Raw genomic sequence first — 24,850 nt, 5'->3', positions numbered from 1 at the left:
TTCAAAATTCAAGATTTAGGGTTAGGATAAAAAAATTATCAAAATTATGTTATTAAATAATATAACGTATTGAATATTTTATTAGATTGCCCGATAAGCTTTTTCATTCGACTATTATATTTTAACCAAATATCAACCGTCCCTAAACAAAGTCCAAAACACTGACATGGCAGTCAGATCAAACATATCATCATCCTCATCCCTTGATTCGTAAGGAAGGGAAAAAAATTAAGCCGTTAAGGAAAAGAAAATTAAAGCAAAGGAAATAAAATAATTGCATTTTTTTAATTGGGAAAGAAGGAATGAGAACAAAGTTAAATTTCTTTTTAATTAATTATAAACAAAAGAATTCGATTCAAAATGCTTTCTCTCATTCGTCCAATCATCCCTTGAAATGTCAAACAATTTCTTTTACACTAGACCGTACTCTTTATCAGAGTTCAATTTTCACATATAAATAACGATGACTCCCAAGGGCTGAGGGTTCTCACCCATAGATAAACCGAAAAAAGGAAAGAGTTTGTAGTTTTGACGATGGCAGAAGAATTTCATGCTGGGATTTGTGGAGAGACATGGTGGGATTCCTCGAAAACACTGTTTACGGGGTGTTCTTCGCCATGTTCCACGGGGCTTGCCGCTGACATGGGAAGCTTCGGATGGAGTGCTGATATGGTGGATATTAAGGCAAGGTCTTCTTGTGAGGAGTCTAAAGATAGCTTAGCTTTCCCGCTGGGGGCTCAGCAAGGTGATTCAGACAGTTGTGGCAGCAGTATTTTGAATGATTCTACCTTACAAATGATGGGTTTCGGCCTTTCATCATCTACAACATCCGGTTGGAACCAATCTTTGCTGTAAGTTATTGATGTTTTGAAATCATAACTGGTATAATTAGCATAAAAACTATCTGGGTCTTCACTATGATTTAAATATGAGTTCTTTACATACAAGAAGCTAGACCTTATAGTCCAAAGCTTCGACCACAAGTTAGAAAGAACAATGACTTCTTAATTTTCCTTAGTAATGGAAGTCAACATGATCAGTCAATTAAATACTTGATTATTAGATTAAAATTCTTTTCATCAACTGAATATATATACTTTCTGTTTTTCTACATCGTATTTGCCTGCAGTCGGAGTAATGGGAGAAGTGAAAGTTACAATTCAGTTCTTCAAGAAGGTATTAACTCTAGGCTGAGTTGCCGGAAAGAAACAGGCATGGATTCTTCCCAAATCCAAAAGGAATGGAGTCCAAGGAGCTATACAAGCCCCGGGGAAGATTCTTCCATCACTACTTTCAAGCCTCTCAATCAAGATTTCTCCTTGGAGCAGCAGAGATTGAATTCACTATCCAGCTCCGGTAACAGTAGACCAACCTGCCAGTTTCCGATAGGTTCAGTGTCATATGGGTACCCATCAACGCTGTTACAAACTTTGTTTGATCCTGACTCTCAACCCCAATCCCAACAACTATCACTTTTCAACAACAATCGGTCAATCGACTATATGTCGGCTACAGCTACTTATGGGGCAAATAACGCTACTGAATCATCACCTTCTTGGCCAAGACCAGCTCCTTTCGTAAGGCCATCATTGCCAAAACAGCAGCCCAGCAACTTGCACTTCACCAACAACGCACCCTTGTGGAACGCTTCCGCCACCGGTGTAAACGACGTCAAAGCCGGCTTTTCACCCTCGCAGCTGCAACCTGAGTTTCTTTTACAAACATTTGAAGAGAAACCTAATTGCCCCAGCCTAACGAAGAAGGTAAATAAATAATGGTGTGATGAGATATTTTTAAAGTATATGTCTTGATCATGTTCATCAGCTTGGATCCAGGGCTAGGGTTTATGGTACAGTTTTGATTTATTTATTTCATGTTGTGGACTGCTTTCATAGACTAATACCGAAGAAGTTCGGAACTCGGGGTCACCGGTGAAGAAAGGATTAAGTAGTGAACCTCCATTATTGAAGAGGCCAAGAATTGAAACGCCATCGCCATTACCAACTTTTAAGGTATTAATTTATAAATTTTACAAAGTTTCTTTACAGGTGGAATCATAGTGATCGCTTATTCAAAGAATTAGATGTAAAAGTTTTATGCAAATTTTATCAGGTTCGAAAAGAGAAGCTTGGGGACCGAATCACTGCGCTCCAGCAATTGGTTTCACCTTTCGGAAAGGTGAATTTTTGGAATTTTCTTCTTACCATATACTTTTTAGATATTTATCCTTTTGATGATATAATTGAAAGGTTTACCTTTATCTTGGCCTTCGGATTATTCTGTACCTTACCTTTTTCTTTTTTTCCCCAGACTGATACCGCATCTGTTCTTCATGAAGCTATTGAATACATTAAGTTCCTCCATGATCAAGTTAATGTATGGTTCCTCTATCTTCTTTCTATTTCTTATAAGTAAAACCCGTAACATATTAATTTTTTATATAACATGAAAACAAGGATACTATATATCTAGAGAATTCTGAATATGGACTGAGAAAATGTTATTTTTACGTAATTTCAGGTTTTGATTACTCCATATATGAAACAAGCAGTACCTTCCACACAACAACAGGTATATACATAAATAAAAGAAGACTTGGATGATAATTGGCTATCTTTTTTTCTTTCTCCTAGGGCCTAGGAGTATTTGAATAATGCAGTAATTATCTGAACAATGTTGTACTTTTTCCCCCTTTGTAGAGTACTGAAAGTTTGAAAGAGCCAGAAGGGCCAAAACAAGATCTAAGGAGCCTTGGGCTTTGTTTGGTGCCAATCTCCAGCACGTTCCCGGTTGCTAATGAGACCACAGTCGATTTTTGGACGCCAACGTTTGGTGGAACTTTCAGGTAGGGATAGAAGGCTATTTAACGAAGCTAAAAGGAGATTGTACAACAACTATACTACTCATGCGGTAGATTAATTACCAGACCCGAGGCCGGCCATGACTTCAATATTCATAAAGTGGCAAAAAGAAAAAGATAATGGAAAACTTAGAAGGATAATTACATTGCTTTGCTGTAACAGTCTTGATAAAACAAAGGAAAAGGAGAAAAAAGAAATGAAAAAGGAAGTGACGATTCGAAGATGGAAAGTACAGAGACGAAGGGTGCGCTGGAGTGCTGGGCCAAGGGCATGATGATCAGGAACCAAACCCCTTGAAGGATTAAAATAGAAAAGATTAGTTAACCTAAGCATAGGTTTTTCATTTTTTATTTCTTTCAATAATCCAAGTATAGTTGCAAGTGATTAAAAAAAAAGAAAAGGAACAAGTGCTAAATTCAGCGAAAATTGGACTCATATTTATAGAAGATTAATTATTTTGTTGATGTTTAGGATCTGAATTTAGCAGATTTGGGGGGGGGGGGGGGTAAGGAGCCCTTGGCCTTTTGTTCCTTTTTGAGCATATGTGTATAGCCATCCCCTTTTATCATCTGGTACCTTATAAAGAGAGAGAAATGATTAAAGAGGTTTTATATTAATGGTGTATATGAGTTTCTACTTTCTTCTTTCCTTGCTGTTGAAGACTAGGATTGAGTGGAGCTCTTTTGATGATTGGGGTTTCAACTGTCTTTTCCTTTTAAAAATATGTATTTGCAATGGTAGTTGTGGTAGTGGAAGCCAGGCGGTGGCCCACTGTTCCTGCTTTTAGGGTTTCTTAGAGGAGAAAATAGATTAAAAATAAAAAGGGTAAACTACACCACAAGTAATTCAATTATTGTCTATTTTCTTTTTGATCACTTAAATATCATTTTTTTATTAATTTTGTCATTTAACTATTGCTCTTTTATTTTGTCACCCAATTAATTAAGATTTTTTTGTTCATGTTCGTTAAGTTCCATTAAATCGCTAACGAGAGAGTGGCATGCTAGTTAAAAAAATTGGTATAATAACAAATTTAACCTTTGATTTTTACACAACATTTTGATTTAGTCACTGTTTTAAAAAAATTAATCCTTAAAATTTACAAATGATCTCAAATTAATCTTCAAAATATACCTTCCTCTTTCACTTCCCCTACCGCCACTATCATTGTTGCCTCCACCTCCTCCTCCACCAAATAGGAGAAAGGTGAAACCTCAAAAATTTTCTCATGATCAAAACCAAAATAATCAAAAATCAAACCCAAATCCAAGAAAACTTAAAAGTCAAAATTTTTTGAGGTTTCACCTTTCTCCTATTTGGAGGAGGAGGAGGTGGAGGCAATAATAATAGTGGCGGTGGGGAAGCAAAAGAGGAAGGTAAATTTTGAGTATCAAATTGAAATTATTTGTAAATTTTGAGTGTTATTTTTTTAAATTATGATTAAATCGATATAATATGTAAAAATTAAAAGTTAAATTTGTTATTATATCAATTTTTAATTGCCACATTACCCTCCCGTAAAAAAAATTAACAAAGTTCAACGGACAAAAAAAGACAAAATATATATAGACAATAATTAGGTGACTTATAGTTTACTAAAAAAAAACCATCTTTCCAAATCTTCATTTGTGCTCCCGTGTGCGTGTGCGCCTTTTATGAGTAGAGTTGGGTGAAATTAGATTTTAATGGAAATTTTGTTTCGGTCCATTTCTAACATATTTTAAATTATAAATTAATCGGACTAGTGAGATAAATAAAAGAGATACAACCACATTTTGTTTTTATATTTCACAACTTTCTTTTAATTTCACCCTAAAAAACTTCCACAACTTTTTTTAATTTATTTCTGAATTTGAATTCTTTTGGGATACAATGTCGACGTGACATCATTTGAAGAGTTAATTTTTTTGTATAAAATCTAGAAATTAATAAAGAATATACACATTTAAATTTTAAAAGTTTTTAAGGTGATGATACGATATAATCTCAAAATGTCATGTTATAATATCTTGACAGAATCTAAGTCTAAAAATAAATTTTAAAAATTAATACAAACAAAAAACCTCAAAAATTAAGGTGGAAAAAGATTAATAGGAATGTTACTTTCTCATTAAATAAAAATGTTATATATCGAACTTGAACTTGTGACCTATTGATCAAGTATTCACTTACTTTAAGAACAACCTAAATATGAATCATTATTGTAAAAAAAAGAGTAGATCATAAAAATAGTCATCTTACTATTTTGGTTACCTAAGTTTAAATTTTTCTATTTTAGTCACTAACATTATCAAAATTTAATATTTTCGTCACTCCTCTATTATATCACTAATGGTGGCTTTTTATGGGCATAATAACAAATTTAGCCCTCCAATATTTATAGATTTTATCAATTTAGTCATAATTCTAAAAAAATCAACAAATTTAACCCTCAAATTTACATATTCATCAATTCAATTTTACTTCTTTAAAGTTCAAAATTAAAAAATTAAAAATAAAAATATTTAAGAGTTCATTTTTATAAAAAATTCATAAGATTTTATAAAAGAAGTACATGAAAATCTAAATAAATGAATACCCATTTTCTCTTTTTTTTACATGAAAATTATTTATTAAAATGATACTTTTATAAATAAAATATATATTTTAAAACCTACAAACAATACTTAAACTAGATTCAAACTTTTCCTTTTTTATGTTTATTTTATAAATAGTAAAAGTTATTATATGTCTGACATTGCTATATAGTCTTCGTCAAATTTGCCAAGCGCTAGATACCACCTTCACCAATAACCCTTACTCTTATTGGGTCTTCAAGACTTTATTATCATTGATAGATCCTCAATCATGCCCACTTGAAGCACAACCTCAAACGCAACAAACACGTTTTAGGCAACAATTTAAAGACATTAATTCTCAACTTTTTCAACTTTAGAATGTAGTTTTTAACCATCTTTGAACATAGTGATTATTAACGTTGAAAAAAGGAAAAAGTTGAATTTGTGTAAGTATTGGTGATGGTTTTTTTTCTTAAACAATTTTATTTATAGTATTATTATTTTATTTATAAAATTATTATTTTAATAAATGAATTTCATGTTAGGAAATGAGAAAATATATATTCATTTATTTATAAATATTTTATAATTTTGTATGTATTTTTATAAAAATAAATATTTTTAATTTTTAAGAATCAAGATTAAATTGATGAGAATGTGTAAAGTTGAGGGCTAGTTTGTTGAATTTTTTAGATTTAAGACTAAATTGATAGAATCTGTAAACACTGAAAGGCTAAATTTATTATTATGCCAATGAAAAAGCTGTTGTTAGTTATTTAATAAAAAACCAAAATATTAAATTTTAATAATAAAAAGGATTAAAATAAAAAAAATTTAATATGAATGATGCTAATAAAAAAAACTAATTTTATAATATACGAGAAAAAATGTGTACCTCCCTAATTTACGCAGGGAGAGTGAGTGGGCTCTTGAATCGTTTAAGAAATGATCTTATTTTTGGAATGAATGAAGGTTTTGCATGGGATTGGTTCATGAATATGGGGTAAGATATTTCATGCATTTTAACTAGAAGTATGAAAAAACAAACTTTTAGAAAACTATTAAGTTGAAAAGATGTTTCCATGGTTTGGTTGACTCGGATTTATTTCTAATTATATAATTTATATCACATAAAAATTAAATCTTCAATTATCTATAATAATATATAATTATTATGAAATAAACAATAAAGAGAACAAAAACAGGAGAAATAAGAGAGCAATCTAGATGAGAAGTATGTTATTATGGATCTGTATGTAATCTAGGTACCAAGATTCTGAATGTAATTTCAATTAAATTCATAATACTAGAAACAGAGATTTATGTTCAGTAACAGACCAGGGCCCTGTGTGGAACTTTTAAAGTACCGAAGCATCTAGCGGGCATGGGGCATGGTGAGAGTCACTGTATTGATGGATCCGGTGCCTTGACTACTACCTGTCTCATCACCTTGGCCGCTTCTGTTGATGAAAAATGCTGGTTGTTTAGGGGAAGGAAGAGAGGCATCATTGCCTAACATGGCAACAACAGCTGACATTTTAGGCCTATCTGTTGCACTCTCTTGCACACATACCAACCCAATCTGAAGGCATCTCAAAACTTCAGCACTAGGAAGACCCCCTCCTAACGATGAATCAACTATCTCCATAGCTTTGTCGTTCTTCCATAATTCCCAAACCTAAAACAAATAACTTGAATCATTTCAAAATTGTTTGAAAAAGAAAAAAAGTTGAATTGCATTACATTACATTGCTTGCAAAATTAATTTGCTCACATGTCCAATCAAGTTCGAGGTAGGACTGTCGGGGTAATGTCCATTATTCCTTCTACCGGTGAGAATTTCTAAGAGCAGTACTCCGAAGCTGTATACATCAGACTTGATAGAAAAGTGGCCTTGCATTGCATACTCTGGTGACATGTAGCCACTGCAATAGCATCCAAAAATAAAAGTTGTTTTAAAAGCACTTTATACAATGTAGCCAAATCCAAAGCAAGTAAAATACTAAGTTTTATGCACTTACTATGTTCCAACGGCACGCTTTGTATCTGCTTACTATGTTCCAACGACACGCTTTGTATCTGCTTCAACTTGATCTCCTCCAAATATTTTAGCCAAACCAAAATCTGAAATCTTCGGGTTCATTTGGGCGTCTAGTAGAATATTACTAGCTTTGAGGTCTGTATGGATGATTCTCAACCTCGAATCTTGATGAAGGTATACAATTCCTCCAGCAATTCCGGAAACAATCTCAAGCCGACTTTCCCAGTCTAAGAGTGATCTTTTACTTTCATCTGGATTCAAAGTTTATATATTTCATTACATCCTACGTAGAGGACCTCATCAGAAAACGAAATACATGAGATAAGGAAACACGCATATATATACCAAAAATGAAACAGGCCAAGCTCTTATTTGGCAACTATTCATAGACCAAGATCTTCTCGTCTCGTTGTATGCAACAACCTAAAATCCTGACAAGATTCCTGTGTTGGAGTTTGGCAATCAGTGTAACCTCATTCTTAAACTCTTCTATTCCTTGCCCTGAGGATTTTGATAGCCTTTTAACTGCTATCTCTTTTCCGTTTAATATACCCTGGAGTTAAACATAATTTAGAAGATTGATCATATTATTTCCCTAAAACTAAAAGCTACGAAAGCCATAGATGAAAGCGCTAAAAGGGTGCAAAACGCAAATGCAAGGCAGGTTACCTTATAAACAGGGCCAAAGCCTCCTTGTCCAAGTCTATTATCAGGAGAAAAGTTATTTGTGGCTACGGCAATGGTTCCCAAATTAATTACTGGTAACGCAGCACTTGTTCCATTTAAAGAGTCCTCCAAATGCGTTGGATTTGTTGTGGAGCTGACTGAAGGTCCTCTTTGTCTTCCTGGTAAAATGCATATAATTGCTTAGTTTGTAGAACTTGAGTGAAAACTGCAAGTTTTTATTTGCTTTAACCTAGACATAAAACGAAACCGCAGATATTTGGTTACCTCTTCTTATGCGCCTCACTAAACAAAATGCAAAGGCTACCATGGAAAGTATCACTGCAATAGAAACTACAAAAATTGCCACCAATTGCTTCTTGCTAACTCCACCATTCTACCTGTAACTAGCTAAACAAATGAAATGTATATATGCAAATTACTACTGCCAATGTAAAAAATTATTGCAAATTATGTACATTGCCCAGAATGGACCTTTGAAGCAAGCTTTGAAATCACATAAGACTTGAGAGATATCTAATTCAGATTCAAGTGCAACAAACTGGGTGTTCTTGGTAACACTTTTTTTGGGGGGACAGGTTCTTGATAATGCATTAGTAAAGTGCTTAAATGACATTTTTGGGTTGCTAGCTTGCCTTAGAAGATATCGAAAGTGCCTAATCGTGACCCAACCACTTTCGACTTTGAGAAATTATTTCAAGTAGAGAAAAAGAGTTGAAAGTTAATGTGCGATATGGCCTACAAAATAGATATACTTGTTGCAAATAGAGATGATACCTACCTAAGACAACAGCATCCACCCGTATGAAAAGGTCTTGACCTGCATCTCTATTGGTATTGATATCCAGCAAATCCCCGTGCCAGGTCAAGCATCCGGTCCCTCCATTACTCTCAGAAAATGCACTCGCATAAGCCATGCAAGAGCAATTCCTCAGACACTTACGTTGGCACTGTTTCAGCCCCAACCCCATGTCTGCATTAGCCACAGCAGTATCAGGAATCTTCACCGCTGCCACCTTCACAAACCCTTCTCCATGTTTACATATAGACGCATTAGCCCTTCGTGCACATCCAGCCGACCAATCTCTTAGCGACCAAGTTTCGGGAGACTTTGGTTCGAATCCGGGTAAACAAGAACACTCAAGCTTGTCTACTTGAGTTTGGTCACAGTTACTATTGGGCCCGCAGTGCCCGTAAAAATCACATTCCTCCTTTGGGGCGGACCAAATTGTAACCCAGCGTTGGTTTTGATGATTCCATAAGAACCTTTGCATCTCTCCTATCTCATTTGCGATCATTCTTGTGATTATAGAGGCGTCCTTTATATCTCCCGAGGCAGAAATTTCTTCATCATTATACACAAAACTATAATTGAAAATGGGACTACGCCTCATTTCTGGTATTCCAACCCATCTTTGCCCCGTCCATGACCCAGCTCGCCAGAATTTAGCCAAACCCTTGTACAAAAACAGCTGAGGGAAGCCTGTGGAATCTAGCTTGTAAGTGAAGTTTCCAATCCCGGGATCATTTGGAGACTTCCAAGGCGTGAGGAATCGATCTACACCAGTAGTTAGATTTAAACCAATTTTCATAAATGGAAGCATAGTGTTTGTAGGATAATCAAAACTTTGCCAATAGGTGATTTCATTTTGGACTAAAACTAGATTCCCTGTATCCAAGAGTCGTGCCGTAGAATTATTGGAGTGCGTAAGGGTGGAATTAGTAGACCAGAGAGGAATAGTGTAGTTTTTGTGGTAGAGGACGAGGTTTCCTTGGCTGCTAATGGAGAGGGTTCCAGAGGTCTCATTGATAGGATTTTCTCTGTTGGCAACCCACACAAGTGTTTGAATAGAAACTTGGTAATGCCATATCCCAACATAGCGATATCTGGAATTGGCAGGGCTGAAGAACCCAAGGACGAACGTGTTTCCTCTAGAGATCACAACATCACCATCTCGGAGGGAGTGTTGTGGTGTTATGGCATCCAAAGACAAAGAGAATGAAAAGTGAAAAAGCTGGTACAGAAGCATTGCTTTCGCCAACCATTTTACTGTATCCATGGTCAATCACGACTCAGTATGGCTTGTGATATAGCTCGGGAGAGAACTTAATTTATTTAATGCCGTTGGCATTGGGGGATTTTTAATGAATTTACTAGGCTTAGACGCAATGGGCCATCTCAAAGTTTTAAATGATCAAGGGACATCCTCGACCACCCTGTCAGTCTTACCGTGTCTGCTTTTGTCTTGGAATTTATGTTCTGGTTTTACAGGAAAATCCTCCGAAATTGCTATTTCTAGAATTAAGACGTAGTGCCTGCGTGCCTACGTTACAAGAAAATGAGTTTTAGCTAAAGTTGACAAAACAGACCTCCAAAAATTCCAACTTGAACTCGATGAAATTTCTTCTAAAACTTTCTAATTTACAATTTTCAGGCTTCCATTTAACTGTCTACGCTAAAAGGAAAAAAAAAAAATCAAATCCAACCTAACATGTCATCAATGGAAGCACTAGCCTTTTTTACTGTACTCAGATCAATTGATTCAGAAACGCTAAACACGAAAGCTTCCTTCGCAGAAACGTTGAGGACATCATTCGACCAAATGGGTATTCAAAATTTTGGTTCATTTCTAATTTGCAAACCATCTGATCCATGCTGAACGGTTGTTGATAAACCCTGGCAGAAATTTGGTGTTGTTCATGATCATAATGACTAGCAGCCAACAAAAGTGTAGGGTCTTGGGACTAAGAGCTACAGTGGGTTATTTTGCATTTGAAGGGTAAATCCTTAATTACTCTAATTCTCAAAATTGCTTGGAATGCGTATGTTTACCTTATATGCAGAGAACGAAATAATAAGCATTTTAACAGAGTTCAATCAACAGTTGCAGCAAGTTTAACAAAGATCAAAGAAGTTGTGCAGATTAGACTTCTAAAGAAGAGTATTAATAGGCTTGATTCTGTAAATCTACAGCTACGTATAGAATGGGGAATTAATAAAATGTAAATAGATATAAGTTTTTGACTGTATTGTGCTGCTTCTTGGACTTGTAAAAAAAAGAAGCAGCAAAAGTAGTGTTTTTAGTCTCTATGGAAATTTGAGTCAACTGTATCTAAATATTCAACCTATAACTTTTCCAAAAGTAGCTCATCTGAGGCGAGAAGACTCCGCCTTAACTTTTGATTCTTGGCTAGAAGTATGCAACCTTTTCTTGCCATAATATATTAACATATTAAAGGTTTTAATCTCCTTAGTTATACTGGTTTTTTTTTTTTTGGTATTTAAATTATTCTTTGTCTTTTTTGATACTTTAACTTTGTTCCGTTTTTTGTTTTAGTACCTAAAAGCTAATGCCATTAAAAAAATTGACCAATCACAACACATCACGTCATCTGTAAAATGGCAAATTGACTGGTAACGTGATAGGTTGACCGAAGACGTGGCACATTGACCAAGTAACTAATTGTTGATTGGCATTGACTGATCAAAAATCATTGAAAATTAGTTAAAAATGTAAAAAAAAAACTTGTAAAGTCATAAAAATTAGTAAAAAATTTATTTTAAAAAATTTAAAATTTATTTTAAAATATATAAAAATATTAAAAAGTTTTAAAATTTCTTAAAATTATAAATATTTATAAAGATTGTAATTTTTTTTAAAATTGTGAAAATCATTAAAAAGTTTTTAAATTTATTTAAAATGAAAAATTATAATAAAAAGTGCAATACTGTTAAATGAAAAGATTGAACATTTATCCCTATGCCCATGGGTCGGGAATGACAGATTTCATGCCTTATTTGATTAATTAGGAATTTTAAATAATATGCTTGGAAATTTTTGGCAAATCAACTAAACTTTGAATTCGAAAACATTGAATTAGAATATTAGAAGATAGTTTTAAGAAAAAATATATATAAATTAATTTTTTTTACGTTTTTAAAATTTTTATGATTTTCATAATTTTAAATTATTTTTACTATTTTAATCATTCAAAAAATGATTTTCACAATTTTTTACATTTAAAGAAATTCACATTTTTTCTTAATTTTTTACCATTTTTTATTTTTTTAAAACAATTTTAAATGATTTTTAACCGATAAACACCGGTCAACTTAGTCAACATGCCATGACCCTAGTCAACTTAACATGTCATTGATGACTGTGGCATTTTGATTGACCAACTTTTTTATTTTTTAATAATGTTAGTTTGTGGTAACAAACCAAAATTCAAGTATTAAAATGTGACAAAAAAAAATATCAGAGTAAAAAAAGGAGTATAGCTCATAAGATAAATTGTGAATAAAACTTATATTAAAAAATCTTTAAACTACATTTTATTTAAACAAGCTTTATACTATTTTTGCAGTTAAATAAGTTCTTAATATATGGTTTTATATATAAAAACTCTTGATTTTAATATTAAAATAAAAATATTTTTAAATTTTAAACTAATTTACATTTAATACTAATATAAATTTAATGAGAATGTTTCATTAAATAAAATATTAATTTTTAAAGAAAATTTCGAATACTCTTTTAAATTTTTTTAGCAAAAGTAAGGCTTTGAGGTTTAAAGCAAAAGTAAAAGTTGAATTGGATTTTAATTGGGAAGCTACTTTTGGGGTAATAAGATTTGGATTTACTTTGGGGTAAACCATCCGTAATAAAACATTTACCAAATTATAAGTTTTTATTTTGAGTATTGAAAACAAAAGATTTAATTTAATATTACTGTAAATTTATTTTAATCACCAAATTTTAATAAATTTTTGTTTTGATTATTTATTTATTTATTTTATTTCAAAATTGAAATTCCGGGTTTTTCTCTATAGCTTAGTGATATGGGAGAAGCCAGAAAATTTATTTAGAGGCTGAAATTAACTTGTAATCTTTAATAGTCTATATCATTATAATATTTAAAGGATTAAATTAAAATTTTATCATTTTGAAGGAGTCAAAGTATAATTTTAACTTTATTAATTTTAAATTTTAAATTTTAAAATTTTAAAATACTTAAATGAATAATTTTCCTGTCCTGAAGGCCGAGGTTTCTTCTAATAGTATCGGATTCATCCGCTTGTTACATGAGAATTCAATATATTGACAAGGTTTTGTCATTGATTTGATAGTACAAAGTTAAAATGTGAGTGGGTCTATTGCTAACGACCCTCTAATAAGGTAACAGTCATCTCATTGGAAATTAGATTCCCAAGAGACGATGAATCCGTCTCCGAAAGACACCTTTCTGCATAAAACCCAGGTCTTCCAGGTTGAGGCAATGACATACTCTCGCTATCCAACATCAACACTACCGTTTGCATCACTGGCCTGTCTTCTGGCCTCTGCTGGACACAAAGGAGTCCCACCTGTATGTATCTTAGTGCTTCCTCTTCTGCAAAATCTTGTTCCATCAATTCATCCATTAATTCCAGGGCCCTCCCTTCATTCCACAGCTTCCAGGCCTAAACATTCATTTCTGGGTCAGATCAGTTCTACACATATTTGAACCTATATATACCAATTGATTTCATTCACTGTGTACAATACTTACATGCCCCAGAAGGTTGAGTTTGTGGGTGGAATGAAAAAACCCCCGGTTCTTCTTTCCACTCACCATCTCCAACAATATGACTCCAAAGCTGAAGACGTCGGATTTCAAAGAAAAGTGTCCATCTATTGCATACTCTGGAGGCATATAACCACTGTGTTCATCACCACAGACAACACTATCATTTTCAGCTATAATATTCAAACTCTTAATTACACTATGCAGCTACACACCCTCGTACTTACTAGGTTCCAACTATCCTCTTTGTATTTGCTTCGGTTTGATCCCCGCAGAACGTTCTCGCCATTCCAAAGTCTGAAATTTTGGGATTCATCTCATTGTCCAACAGGACATTACTGGCCTTTAGATCCCTATGAATGATCCTCAGTCTTGAGTCTCTATGAAGATAAAGAAGCCCACGAGCTATCCCAACAATGATGTCATATCTCCTTCTCCAGTCAAGTGAAGACCGCCTTGATTCATCTGCAGCCATTGTACATCATATGTATCGGGACATCGTAATTTTAAAATTCGATGAGTTTGTAAATGATTAAGTATAAGAACAATGAATAGGAAGTTGAGATCTCGATACCAAAGATTAAGGAATCTAAGCTTCTATTTGGCATGTACTCATAGACTAACATTCTCTCTTCCCTTTCAATGCAACAACCTAGTAGCTTCACCAGATTTCTATGTTGAAGATTGGAGATCAAAAGGACCTCATTTTTGAACTCTTGAAGGCCTTGTCCAGAATTCTCTGCAAGTCTCTTCACTGCCACTTCTTGTCCGGACGGTATCTCACCCTAATAGATTATTTCAAAGATCATTTAGTAACTCTAATGGGAAAAAAAAAAGAACGAACAATCTGAAAATAGATTTATACCTTGAATACTGGTCCATATCCACCTTCTCCAATCTTGTTTGCGGGCGAAAAGTTATTAGTAGCAGCTTGAATGGTGGCAAATTCAAATAAGGGGAGTTCAAGATCCTCCTCAGTTTCAACTTTGCTAATGGTCACTTGATTTTCTGGCTGTTGAGCTGTCAATAGGGACATTGATAAGTTAAGAAAGATGAATTAAGAAAGCAAAACTGTGGTAGTACCAGGATTCATGCAAAGCTTACTTCTAATCATCTTTTGCTTCCAACTCACAAACCAACCAATCAAAACCAAGATTATCATTGCTGAAGCCACTGATATAGTTGTTGCAATAGTCACATTCTTCCTATTGTTGCTTGTATCAGCCTTTTTTTCTAACGATCAAAAATGAAATAAAGTTTAGTTTCAGGGAACATTTCTTTCAAAGACCAAGAATGAAAATTGTTAGATGGTAATTCAACCAAAGAAAGTAAAAGAACATCAATGTGGCAAGACATGCCCTGCTTCAGACAAAGCTAAATCAAGACAAAGACAAGAGTCACAAGTGCCATTATTTGTTGAAAAAGAGTACTATTAGGATTTATATAAAGAAATAGAAATCTCACCAAGTGCGGAAGCTGCCATTCTTATATAAAGATCTTGTCCATATTGAGGAGCTTGTCTAATATCAATTAAGTCTTCATACCAGGTTACACAGCCATTCCCTGTGCCTCTAATGTCTAATTTAGCATAAGCAGTGCAAGAACAATTCTTCAGGCACTCCGCCTCGCAATCTCCGATTGTCATACTTACATTCACCCTAAACTGCGATGCATCCGGCAGTTTCAGCCCTGTGAATTTCACAAACCCTTCTCCTTCATGGCATATATGTGGATCTTTTCGTACACATCCACCAGACCAGTCAAGGACATCCCAGTCTTTGGACGATTTGGGCTCAAAGCCCTTCAAGCAGTCACAGTTGGGAGTCCTGTTAATGTTGCAAATACCGTAGCTACCACACAAGTCATAGTTATCACATCTATCTTCTTGGACAGTGAATATGAGGTACCAGTTAGAGTGGCGATCATTCCAGGAAAGGTGTTGAACCGATCCAGATTGACTCAACACGAACCTCGATGGGATGTTGGCTGTTATGTTATATGAATAATAGACTTCATCGGCGTTGGAGACAAATATTGGAGTAAAAACTGGGTTTACCTTCAAAACTGGCACACCACTAAACTGTGTTCCATACCATGGTCCACTCCGGAACTGCTCGTCGGAACCCTTGCGAAGGACGAGTTGAGGAAGTCCACGAGGATCCACGCTATAAGTATATTCTCCAGGAGAAGGATCGTCCGAACTTTTCCATGAAGTAAGATGTCTATTGAGACCGGTTTTCTTGTTCCAACCAAGTTTCATTCCCGGTAATAATGTGTCTGATGGATAGTCGAAGCTTTGCCATAAGTACCTCTCATCATTGTCATCCCCTGCATCCTTCACAACGAGATTCCCAGTATCTAACAACTCCGCAACTGGATTTTTAGCCGTCAGCGATGAATTCGAAGACCAGATAATGCTCCTTGATTCATTGACAATGGACAGTGTTCCATCATCGCCAAGTTTTAATAAACCAGAATTATTTTCAAGTGGGAACTCTCTGTTTGCGACCCAAACAACAGTCCGAACCGGAATGTTCTTGTACCATATTCCTAGATATCGATAATTGGAATCCCCGGTATTGAAGAAACCTAGTTCAAATTTATGACCCGCGGACACTATTGTCTGGCTGTCGTTGATGGAGTCTGCTGGAGTTATGGTATCAACGGCAATCGAACTTTCTAAGAACAAAAATACTAGAGATAAAAAAAACAAGAGGTTGCCTTTCAATTTCCCCATGAATTTGTGGATCTTCCATTTCTCTACATTAAATTCGGGTTCACGTATTTAGCACCTTTTCCCCCTCGTGTGAAACAGTAAGTTGGAGAGTCTAGGCATTTAATTGACTAGTCGAATGCAGAAGGCTTATTTTAGTGCGGAGTGGGTGGATAAGCAGCCCCCACCATAATTCATAGTTAAAAAATTCATCAAGGACTGAATTATAAGGGAAGTGATCATAAAAATATTGTTCAAATTTTCAATCTCGAGTTTAATCTCAAGCAAATATATACTAACAGTGCATTTGCATAAAATTAGTAACAAAAAGAAAGATTATTCCATTATATTTCAACTTTCTACCTTTATTTCATGACCAATTTGTTAATAAGTGCTGTGTATCGAATTGCTCTGCATGGCTCAAAAAGAACTAAGAGGGACGATGAGTGATGAGCCATGTTTACAGTATATTAAGACAAGAAATTTGTAGTATCATTTATCATCTTTTGGCTCGAATGGTGTAGCTTTCGAAGGATGATCTTTTCTCAGTGCTGTTAAGCCAAAAGCCTTTCTGCCCTTGACACAGTCTTTGTCTCAATTCAAAGTAGAAAAAAACCTGGGGAACTACTGTAGACACTAGCAAAAAGTTAGTCTGGTAGGTATTTTTACATATAATCGTTAATATATTAGATATATTTCATAATTTATCAGTGATGTTGCATGTAAGTCAATGATTCAGAATGTGGGAGCATTCGATGATGATGATGATGATGAGAGTGCCCCATGTAAAAAAAGATTATGTAACAATTCTGCTATAACTTTTTTGTGATGTAATACGGTTAGTGTCTCATACTTTAAGACAAAGTTGTTGTATCCATAACTTCAATGATCCAAGAAACCTGACATCACAACCTTTTACGTGTTTTATGTAATAAGATTTTCTTTTTATTAAATAAATTTGGCTTAGAAAAAAAACCTTCTAACGTGTGTCAGAAAATATCCACACATCAAAGATCTGGTTGTTGAATATATAAATTTTTTCGTTGGTTGGTAGGGCGTCCTCATCCACTATATTAGAAGATTTTATAAAAAATAACAGAAAAAAATGGGGACTAATCATCTCTGGACTTGACTTTCCAAATGCCCCGGTTGAATTTTCAATACTGCTGGGGGCTTCAACTGTACACATTGCAATTTCTTGAAAGTAAAAAAAAAAAAAAAGAAAAAGAAAAATCATAAGCCAAAGTGGAAAACAGGAAGATTTGGTGCTTCGAAATTTGTTCACGTTCTTAGATCAGTTCATCTGTTTCTGAAAGAGAACTTGAAGACATGAGATGGGTGATTCATAATTGACCCTTCAAAAGAAATTGTAGTTGGAGTAGTTGGAAATCAGGGCCTGCCTGGTCTTCCATTTGCTCCACAGCTAAGATTAAATATAAAAATGATTTGCTGCTCCAAGGAAGCTTCTTACATGACTCATTTCGGACTAAAAACCATCAATATTAGCTTTTACATATGGCCTACAGGGAAAACAAATTCTTAGCCTAGTAACAACCCATGATCGATGACAGTTTTTGTCGCTGTATCTAGATAAACCAAAAGGAGGATCAGAGAACTAGGTCAATTTGTTTACTCAAAAGTTTGAAATTTGTGGCATCTTTGGCTTTTTTAAAACTGAGAAAAAGCTAAGGGTATCTTTGTCCGTATGTCAAGCTGGCCCTGGTCTCGGCTTGACTTAAAAATTCAAACAGCAAAGCCTTACCTTATTGGTCGCTCCTTACAGTCAGTCCGAAATCAAGAGAGAAATTTCAATTCCATTGGCATTGTTACTGCTCTGTTTCTTGCCAACTGGAATAGCCACGCCAATAATGCAAAGGAACCGTAATTACAAAGATATTTCTTCATCTTACAAAATAAAGACAAAAAGAGTGGCAGCAAAAAAACAACCTCAGAAGTTTGCCTCGCTGCAAGACACAAGCTGAGATTACTGTAAGAAACAAATTCCAATTTATAATATGAAAAAAAGGAAAACCAAACAGTAGTCTTTGAAATCTTATTCTGAAGCCCAATAAAAGCAATGATGGAAGGCAATGTTTAGAACATAATCCAACTCGATAGCCCAAAATATATGCCCAAGTACGCCTAATCGTCAATCATGTAATGCTATGACTGTTCTACCCAACCAATACGCTGCTTGTCAGAATTCAATACAATATTTTACAAACAATGAGACAAAATGCCAGATATAATTATAAGATAAGATGTCCTAAACCTCTGAATCGAATTTCATAGTATGGCTAGGCTTTTTACACCGGGTTGGAGAGGCAAATCACGAAGGTGACAAAGGGGGTATGTTCCATGAAAGGACACGGACCCACACTTGTCCAATACAAGATTTTGATGGACGTATTAACTTGGATGAATACGAAAGCTGTGAATTTAACATTAGCAATGATTACAAGTAAAGACCCGTAAATCAATCAAATTGTGCCGGACTAAATTGGCAATTCTCTAACAAGTAAAGAGATTTTAAAGTTTAAACATAGAAAAGGGGTTCAATTTCAACAAAAAAGATTAGACAAACTAGAAAGCAGGTATGATAAATTAATGGTAATATTGATATCATACTCCTTCACAATTTTGCCATTAATTTATTTTTGCATGGAAAATATGGTGTTAATATATTAAACGAAAAGAAGTTTGTAATTTAAAAGATTGTAGTGAATTCGTATTAATTTAAATAACTATGAAATGGATATGTATATTGATCTGCCAGAGGTTAGGCAAACTAAAAGTAGATTGGCATTTATAGCAAGTCAATTCTCTTTCATAAAATTACTTGTAAGATCATTCCTACACAACCTTCTCACATGCAACTTCGAGGAAGGAGGACAAGTTTCATAGACACAAAAAAAGAAAGGCAGAAGACATCAGCAACTGCCAGGCCAGCAATGACGGACAACCTTCTCAAACAACTTCATGTCTTTTGTCTTTACCTTTAATTTGTTCTCTTTACGACACTCTTTCCACGAAGATTTCATCTCTTTCCTCCCCTTGGCTTTATTCTCTTTCCATCACATATAAATACCCCTCCAACCTGCTCTACTTGCAAAATCATACTAACTAAAACCAATACCAGCTTCTTTTTTGACGTTTTAACGCAAAACAAAAAGAATGGGATCTCGCAATGTGGTGGAGTTCGAGGATTTTTTCCCCGCCATGGTTGAGAAATTGGGTGCTGAAGGTTTTATGAAGGAGCTGAGCAATGGGTTTCAGTTGCTTGTGGATGGAGACAAGGGAGTGATCACTTTCGAGAGCTTGAAAAGGAACTCGGCATTGCTTGGTTTGAAAGAGATGAGCGATGAGGAAGTGGTTTGCATGTTGAGAGAAGGTGATTTGGATGGGGACGGGGCTTTGAATGAGATGGAGTTTTGTACCCTCATGCTTAGGTTGAGTCCTGAGTTGATGAACAATTCCAGAAATTTATTGGTAGAAGCTATAATCAATTTCTATGCCCTTTGTCAAATTTGTATTAATTAGGCTTTTGTAATTTGTACGCCCATGCAATATATCAAAATCTTTTAAGTACGTACTTCATTTTCGGTTTCTTTTTTCATTACCTTTGTCCCCATCGTTTGCCAATGTTTTCCTTTGTTCATAGCTTACTTAGCAGTTAGCTTGGAACCTCTTTTTCCTTTTCAAACTAACAACGCAATCTTGATGCTCATGGATCAAAACTGCTAATTAATAGAAAATGAACCTTATTTCCACCAGTTGATGAACTTTTTTTTAAAAAAATTATGTTCTGATATCAATCAACCATCCTGTAATACAACTCAAATCGAGGATAGTTCATCCCCATGAAACGACCAACTACGAGAGAAAAGGAAAACATTAATAACTCAACATCCAAGCCTAGCATACGTTAGGCAAGCATAGCCAACAGACTAGAGATCGGGTGACACCTGCATTAGCTTCTCTAGGAATATAGCGATTCTCCCAACCCTGATCAGAAAATGGTCCCGCCGTCAGAGCCTGAGTGAAGCTCCTAAAGACAGATCGGGCCTTAGCTGGATTTTTTCACCAGAAGACAGTGTTACAGCAGTCACTTTCAATGATCAGTTTATTAACGTTGTGCCATATGCTTGATCTACATTCAACCGTGACTAACATCTTTGCAACATCAAATCGATCTTTAGCCTAAGAAAAGAGACCCCGCGGTGGAAACCTTGAACACCTTGACGAGGTTCCGTACGCTGCTTACTTGGTGCTTTCCAGCAAGATCTCGTAGCAACCAAAATTTTAAATAAGATTGTGAGGAGGATGAATTTTAGTTGCAAAAATTATCCTTTCTGATCTGAGGCAAGCCATATTATGCCATAAAATCGGCACATTGCTTAATGCTTATACCTTCCTTGCTGCTGGTTTATTATTATTATTATTTATCTTTTAATTATTTCCTTCCACTTTTGGCCAATTTCTTGTCTCATAGTTCATGATTGAAAAGGGAACTCTCATAAGATAATTATGAGCAATTGCGCAAATAGATTTAAAGAGAATAAATTATTGTAGTAAAAATTACATTAAGTTTAATTCTTAAGAAAATTAGAAGACCACAAAGAGTCTCACTTAAAACTCAATCTTATCCTACAATATAATTTAATAGCACTATCTATCATTACAATTTTATCCTACAAAATATTGAAAGGTAAATAAAAAGTAACAGAGAATATCAAAAATTTAACAAGGTTTGACAAATTCTTTGACACCACCAAATATATTTAACTACAAAATATATAAATGAAATATTACAAATAAGGAGAGGGAAATTTTGTTTTATGAAGAACATGACAAGTTTGAGGGTGATTCAAAAGTAGAGAAACGATTCTTATTTGTAGTAGAATAAAATCTCTACAACTTCATATTTTTTAGACGTGTGATTGTACTATTTCAACATTTTTAACAATCCGTCTTCTCATAGGATATATTATAACAACAATAATCTTCACGAGGGAGGAAAGTGACGGTTTATCCAATTTATTTGATTAGGAGTTTCATATCTGCTTCATTGTATAGTTTAAGGGTTTCAAAGGGCTTTTTTAATCTCCCACTTCTTTTTGTATTTTGGGTTCCACAACAATACAAGTGTGCATTTAATAATAAGATATAATAATTAATGAAAAGTAAGATTTGAAATTACTAATAACACAGGTAATAGGTATGAAATTAAAATAAAAAATTAATTTAAATTGTGGGTAAAATAAAAAATAAATGAATATATATATATTTGAAATTCAAACTTTCAAAATCTCGGGCCCCTAGGACGAAGTTGGTATAAGAGTTATGTCACCATAATTTAGGTCGGGCTTTTATGCTAGTGGGTCTCTTGTATAGAATATGAGGGTGTAACAAGTATAAATTTAAATTTGAATTAATAAAATGAGTAAAATTTTAATAAAAAATAAAATAACTTTGAAATAGGTAAAAAGTTTTTCACTTTTGCGGAAAACAAGTTATGCGAGTGACTAAAAATTAGTGACCCAAGTTACTTCATTGTTAATTCATGTATTAATGCGCTGAAAAATAATAGCATAATTATTCGATTACAAAAACCAGACAGTTCAACTACTAGCCCAGAGCAGAGCATGTATTATGAAGACAACGTACTTGGGCTTCAAGTTGAATGGAACTTAACTAAAAAGTTGGGCTTTCATATGTTAACAGATCTTGTAGACGCCAGAGACAACATGCTTCGCTTCATTATAAGTTTCGTGTTATACAAAGTATTGACAAGCGGTTGCAGGGTGATGCAACAGAAACAATACCAATTAATTAAGTCATTAGGGGACAGACTACTTTGTTGCCTGATGTTTGTCGTATTGTATTAACCACAAAACCGTTCATATTGTAGACAGATTGCCCCAACATTTGCCTTCCATTGGCAACTAACAGTATGGTTTTTTGAAATTTTAGCGTTAGTGGGATGGATAAACTATTTTGATTAGGGACACCGAGGAAGAGAAGAACTATTTTTGTTTGTTTGGTTGTCAGATGGAGATATAAAAGGCAAGACAGTACTGCAGAGTGAATGATTTAGAAAAATTATAAATAGATAGTGTGGTGCTTGAGAGAATTAACCTTGGATTTCTCATGGAATGCTGACCCTGAAACTGGAAGTTTACTATACTTCAATAACGACATGTTTGATCTAAATGTATTCAGGGAACTAACACAGAATTATTAAGAACGAAATGCCATGGGAGAAGCTAAACCAATGTTGTACCAACTACCAATAATGGTAGTAAGTACCTATCGTTTCAGTTTTAAACTAGTTTATATTTTGTTTTGATCAAAATTTAGTACTTTTCGATTATTTTGATGTGTTATGGTTTGTCTAAGTTAATACTAACACGTATCGTATAAAATTAAATTATAATTTTAATAGTTTATATCTTTATTTTTAAAAGATTGAATCAAATTATTATTATTATTAGGGATAAAATACAGTTTTACTTTTATTAATTTAAAATTTAAAAATTTCTGAAGAGCCTAAATGGACAAATGTTCATTTTAAGGGGCACTCTGCTTTTAATTTATTAGACGTTTTATCTTTTTATAATTACCCATGGTTCCAAAATGAATATGACAAATAAAATGTTGTTTCAGAATTAGCAGTATTGCGATGAACAAACACCAATCAAATAAAATAGAAAAAAGAATCTATGTCTTAATACCGATCAATCTTGAAATTGAAGATGCAATGTAAAGAAATCCAAATAAAGAGCAACATAACTACCACAGACAGAGATGGGAATCTCCCGACTCCATCGGTGGAGAAATGCTATGGTTCAGGGATTTAGATTATTATCAACAAATCGCATCAGTTAAAATATAGTTGCTACATATATTTTTAGTAATTTTTAAAAATACTTGGTGTATTATGTTAAACGTCATACATTGTTTTTTTTTTTTTCAGTACAGTTCATTGTTAAACTTACTTGCATTAAATATTGTGGAACTAAGTTGTTCATGTCCAGTTTTAGGGTTCAATATTTAATAATTGTTTCTTATTTTATATGGGATTCAATTTCTGAAGACCCTAACTCTGCACAGCTACGGAATATTCATAGGCTCGTAAAGGCAGTAGGCGGTGTTGCATGTAAAAGGATTGACTGATGATTGGTGGCCTGCAATTTCGAGTTTCTGCCTCATCCAGCATTCTTTTTAATTGGGTTGAGCCTGCTACAAACCCATCAGTGTGTTTTGCTTTAGTTCCATGACTGCCTCTGTTAGAAATCGCCTCGCAGCAAGAGGCTAGGCTTAGGAGTCTGATTTGAAAGCTAGCAAGGAAGGCATCTTTGCTACTCTTTTCTCTCCTCTTCTTTCGCTGTTCCTTTCTTCATCATGATTTGTGCTTTAAATATTTAGTAACATATTTTTATTGAAATGGGGAAACAGCGTAGCTGAATTTGCCCATTAAGAGGTCAATAAAGCATGTTTTTTTTGTTCCATGTGGCAGGAAGCTTGCTCCCCATGCTGCTCAGCAGATACAAGAAAAGGAAGAGGAGGAGATGCTAATGTTGCAGAAAGCAAGGGACTGAGCTTGATGCCTTTGATCACAAAAACCATGGTGCCCGCAGCAGAGGCAAGGCAAGGCAAGCAAACTGTGTGAAGGTCACTTCTTATGAAGAGGGGAGCACTCCGGAAGATGAAAGCCTTTTTGCTTTCCTCTTCCACTCGAAATGCACCTCACTAGAATCTGTCCACAAGGCAAAGGAGAAACTCAAGCTGAAGGACCTTTTTCTTATCTACCTCTTTGTAGATGACAGTAAGCACAAGAAACCCATTTCTCTTGTTAAAACTTTTTCTGGTCATGTTGCAATGCTGATAATGTTTCTCCTATTTTTATTTATTTCAATAAAATGTTCTCATGGCCTATGGGAGTATGAGTAAATGAAAATGAACCAATGCAACTGGCTGACACATAGAATTCTAGTAAAAGTACCATAGCAGCCTCTCTACTATACTTGGATTGCAGTTTAATCTCCTACTTAAGAAAATAGCAAATTGGTTTGCCAAATAAATCTCTGTTAAATTTTCCCTTCATTTTGTAGCTATCTATTGATGTAGGATTATTCTGTATTTTTTAGATTAAATGACATGGAAAATTACTGCTGATTAGGATTAAAAACTATTTTTATTGCACTCATTTTATATAATAGTACTTATTTACCCATTTACCAATCTTCCTATTGAATATGTCAAAACCCAATCCGAACACCTATTTTATTTTTATAAAAAAAAGAAAAGAAAAAGAAACCCCAATTTCATTCAGTTGAAGAACAAATCGGTAAGTACAATATCATACATTTAGGAATTAAGTTTTATCAATTCGGAGGATTAACTCATTTAGGATTAACTTACT

The 24,850-nt window shown here is 34.3% G+C and overlaps 3 protein-coding genes across 3 annotated transcripts; 2 read left to right on the top strand and 1 right to left on the bottom strand.

The window, feature by feature from the left end:
• The first annotated feature begins 377 nt into the window (after nt 1-377).
• On the top strand, nt 378-3,767 carry LOC105768218 (transcription factor bHLH112). The gene is made up of 7 exons (XM_012588032.2): nt 378-851; nt 1,130-1,763; nt 1,896-2,012; nt 2,113-2,178; nt 2,311-2,376; nt 2,521-2,571; nt 2,700-3,767. The coding sequence occupies exons 1-7, from the start codon at nt 535-537 to the stop codon at nt 2,847-2,849; spliced, it is 1,401 nt and encodes a 466-aa protein (XP_012443486.1). The 5' UTR covers nt 378-534; the 3' UTR covers nt 2,850-3,767.
• Nucleotides 3,768-6,617: 2,850 nt separating this feature from the next.
• LOC105766812 (G-type lectin S-receptor-like serine/threonine-protein kinase RKS1) lies at nt 6,618-16,594 on the bottom strand. The gene is given in 13 exon segments (XM_052630235.1): nt 6,618-7,097; nt 7,194-7,344; nt 7,474-7,711; nt 7,806-8,013; nt 8,130-8,305; nt 8,926-10,194; nt 13,311-13,608; nt 13,698-13,848; nt 13,940-14,177; nt 14,287-14,497; nt 14,578-14,732; nt 14,817-14,945; nt 15,177-16,594. Coding segments are annotated over 13 exon segments (4,800 nt in total). The 5' UTR covers nt 16,450-16,594; the 3' UTR covers nt 6,618-6,794.
• A 2,922-nt stretch (nt 16,595-19,516) lies between these two features.
• LOC105768223 (calcium-binding protein KRP1) lies at nt 19,517-20,022 on the top strand. The gene has a single exon (XM_012588038.2). It carries the CDS (start codon nt 19,600-19,602, stop codon nt 19,963-19,965), a length of 366 nt encoding a protein of 121 aa, XP_012443492.1. The 5' UTR covers nt 19,517-19,599; the 3' UTR covers nt 19,966-20,022.
• Nucleotides 20,023-24,850: the final 4,828 nt, after the last annotated feature.

Source organism: Gossypium raimondii, chromosome 5, assembly GCF_025698545.1.
Source record: "Gossypium raimondii isolate GPD5lz chromosome 5, ASM2569854v1, whole genome shotgun sequence".
Classification (NCBI taxonomy): Eukaryota; Viridiplantae; Streptophyta; class Magnoliopsida; order Malvales; family Malvaceae; genus Gossypium; species Gossypium raimondii.
The sequence above is the reverse complement of the archived record's forward strand: the minus strand, read 5'-3'. Positions and strand labels throughout refer to the sequence as shown.

What these genes read in the sequence shown, in the direction of transcription:
- LOC105768218 (XM_012588032.2), top strand. Translation starts at nt 535, where the DNA reads ATGGCAGAAGAATTTCATGCTGGGATTTGTGGAGAGACATGGTGGGAT. An exon ending in TGGTTTCACCTTTCGGAAAG is followed by an intron (nt 2,179 to 2,310) that starts GTGAATTTTTGG and finishes TTTTTTCCCCAG; the next exon opens with ACTGATACCGCATCTGTTCT. An exon ending in TACCTTCCACACAACAACAG is followed by an intron (nt 2,572 to 2,699) that starts GTATATACATAA and finishes CCCCCTTTGTAG; the next exon opens with AGTACTGAAAGTTTGAAAGA.
- LOC105768223 (XM_012588038.2), top strand. Translation starts at nt 19,600, where the DNA reads ATGGGATCTCGCAATGTGGTGGAGTTCGAGGATTTTTTCCCCGCCATG.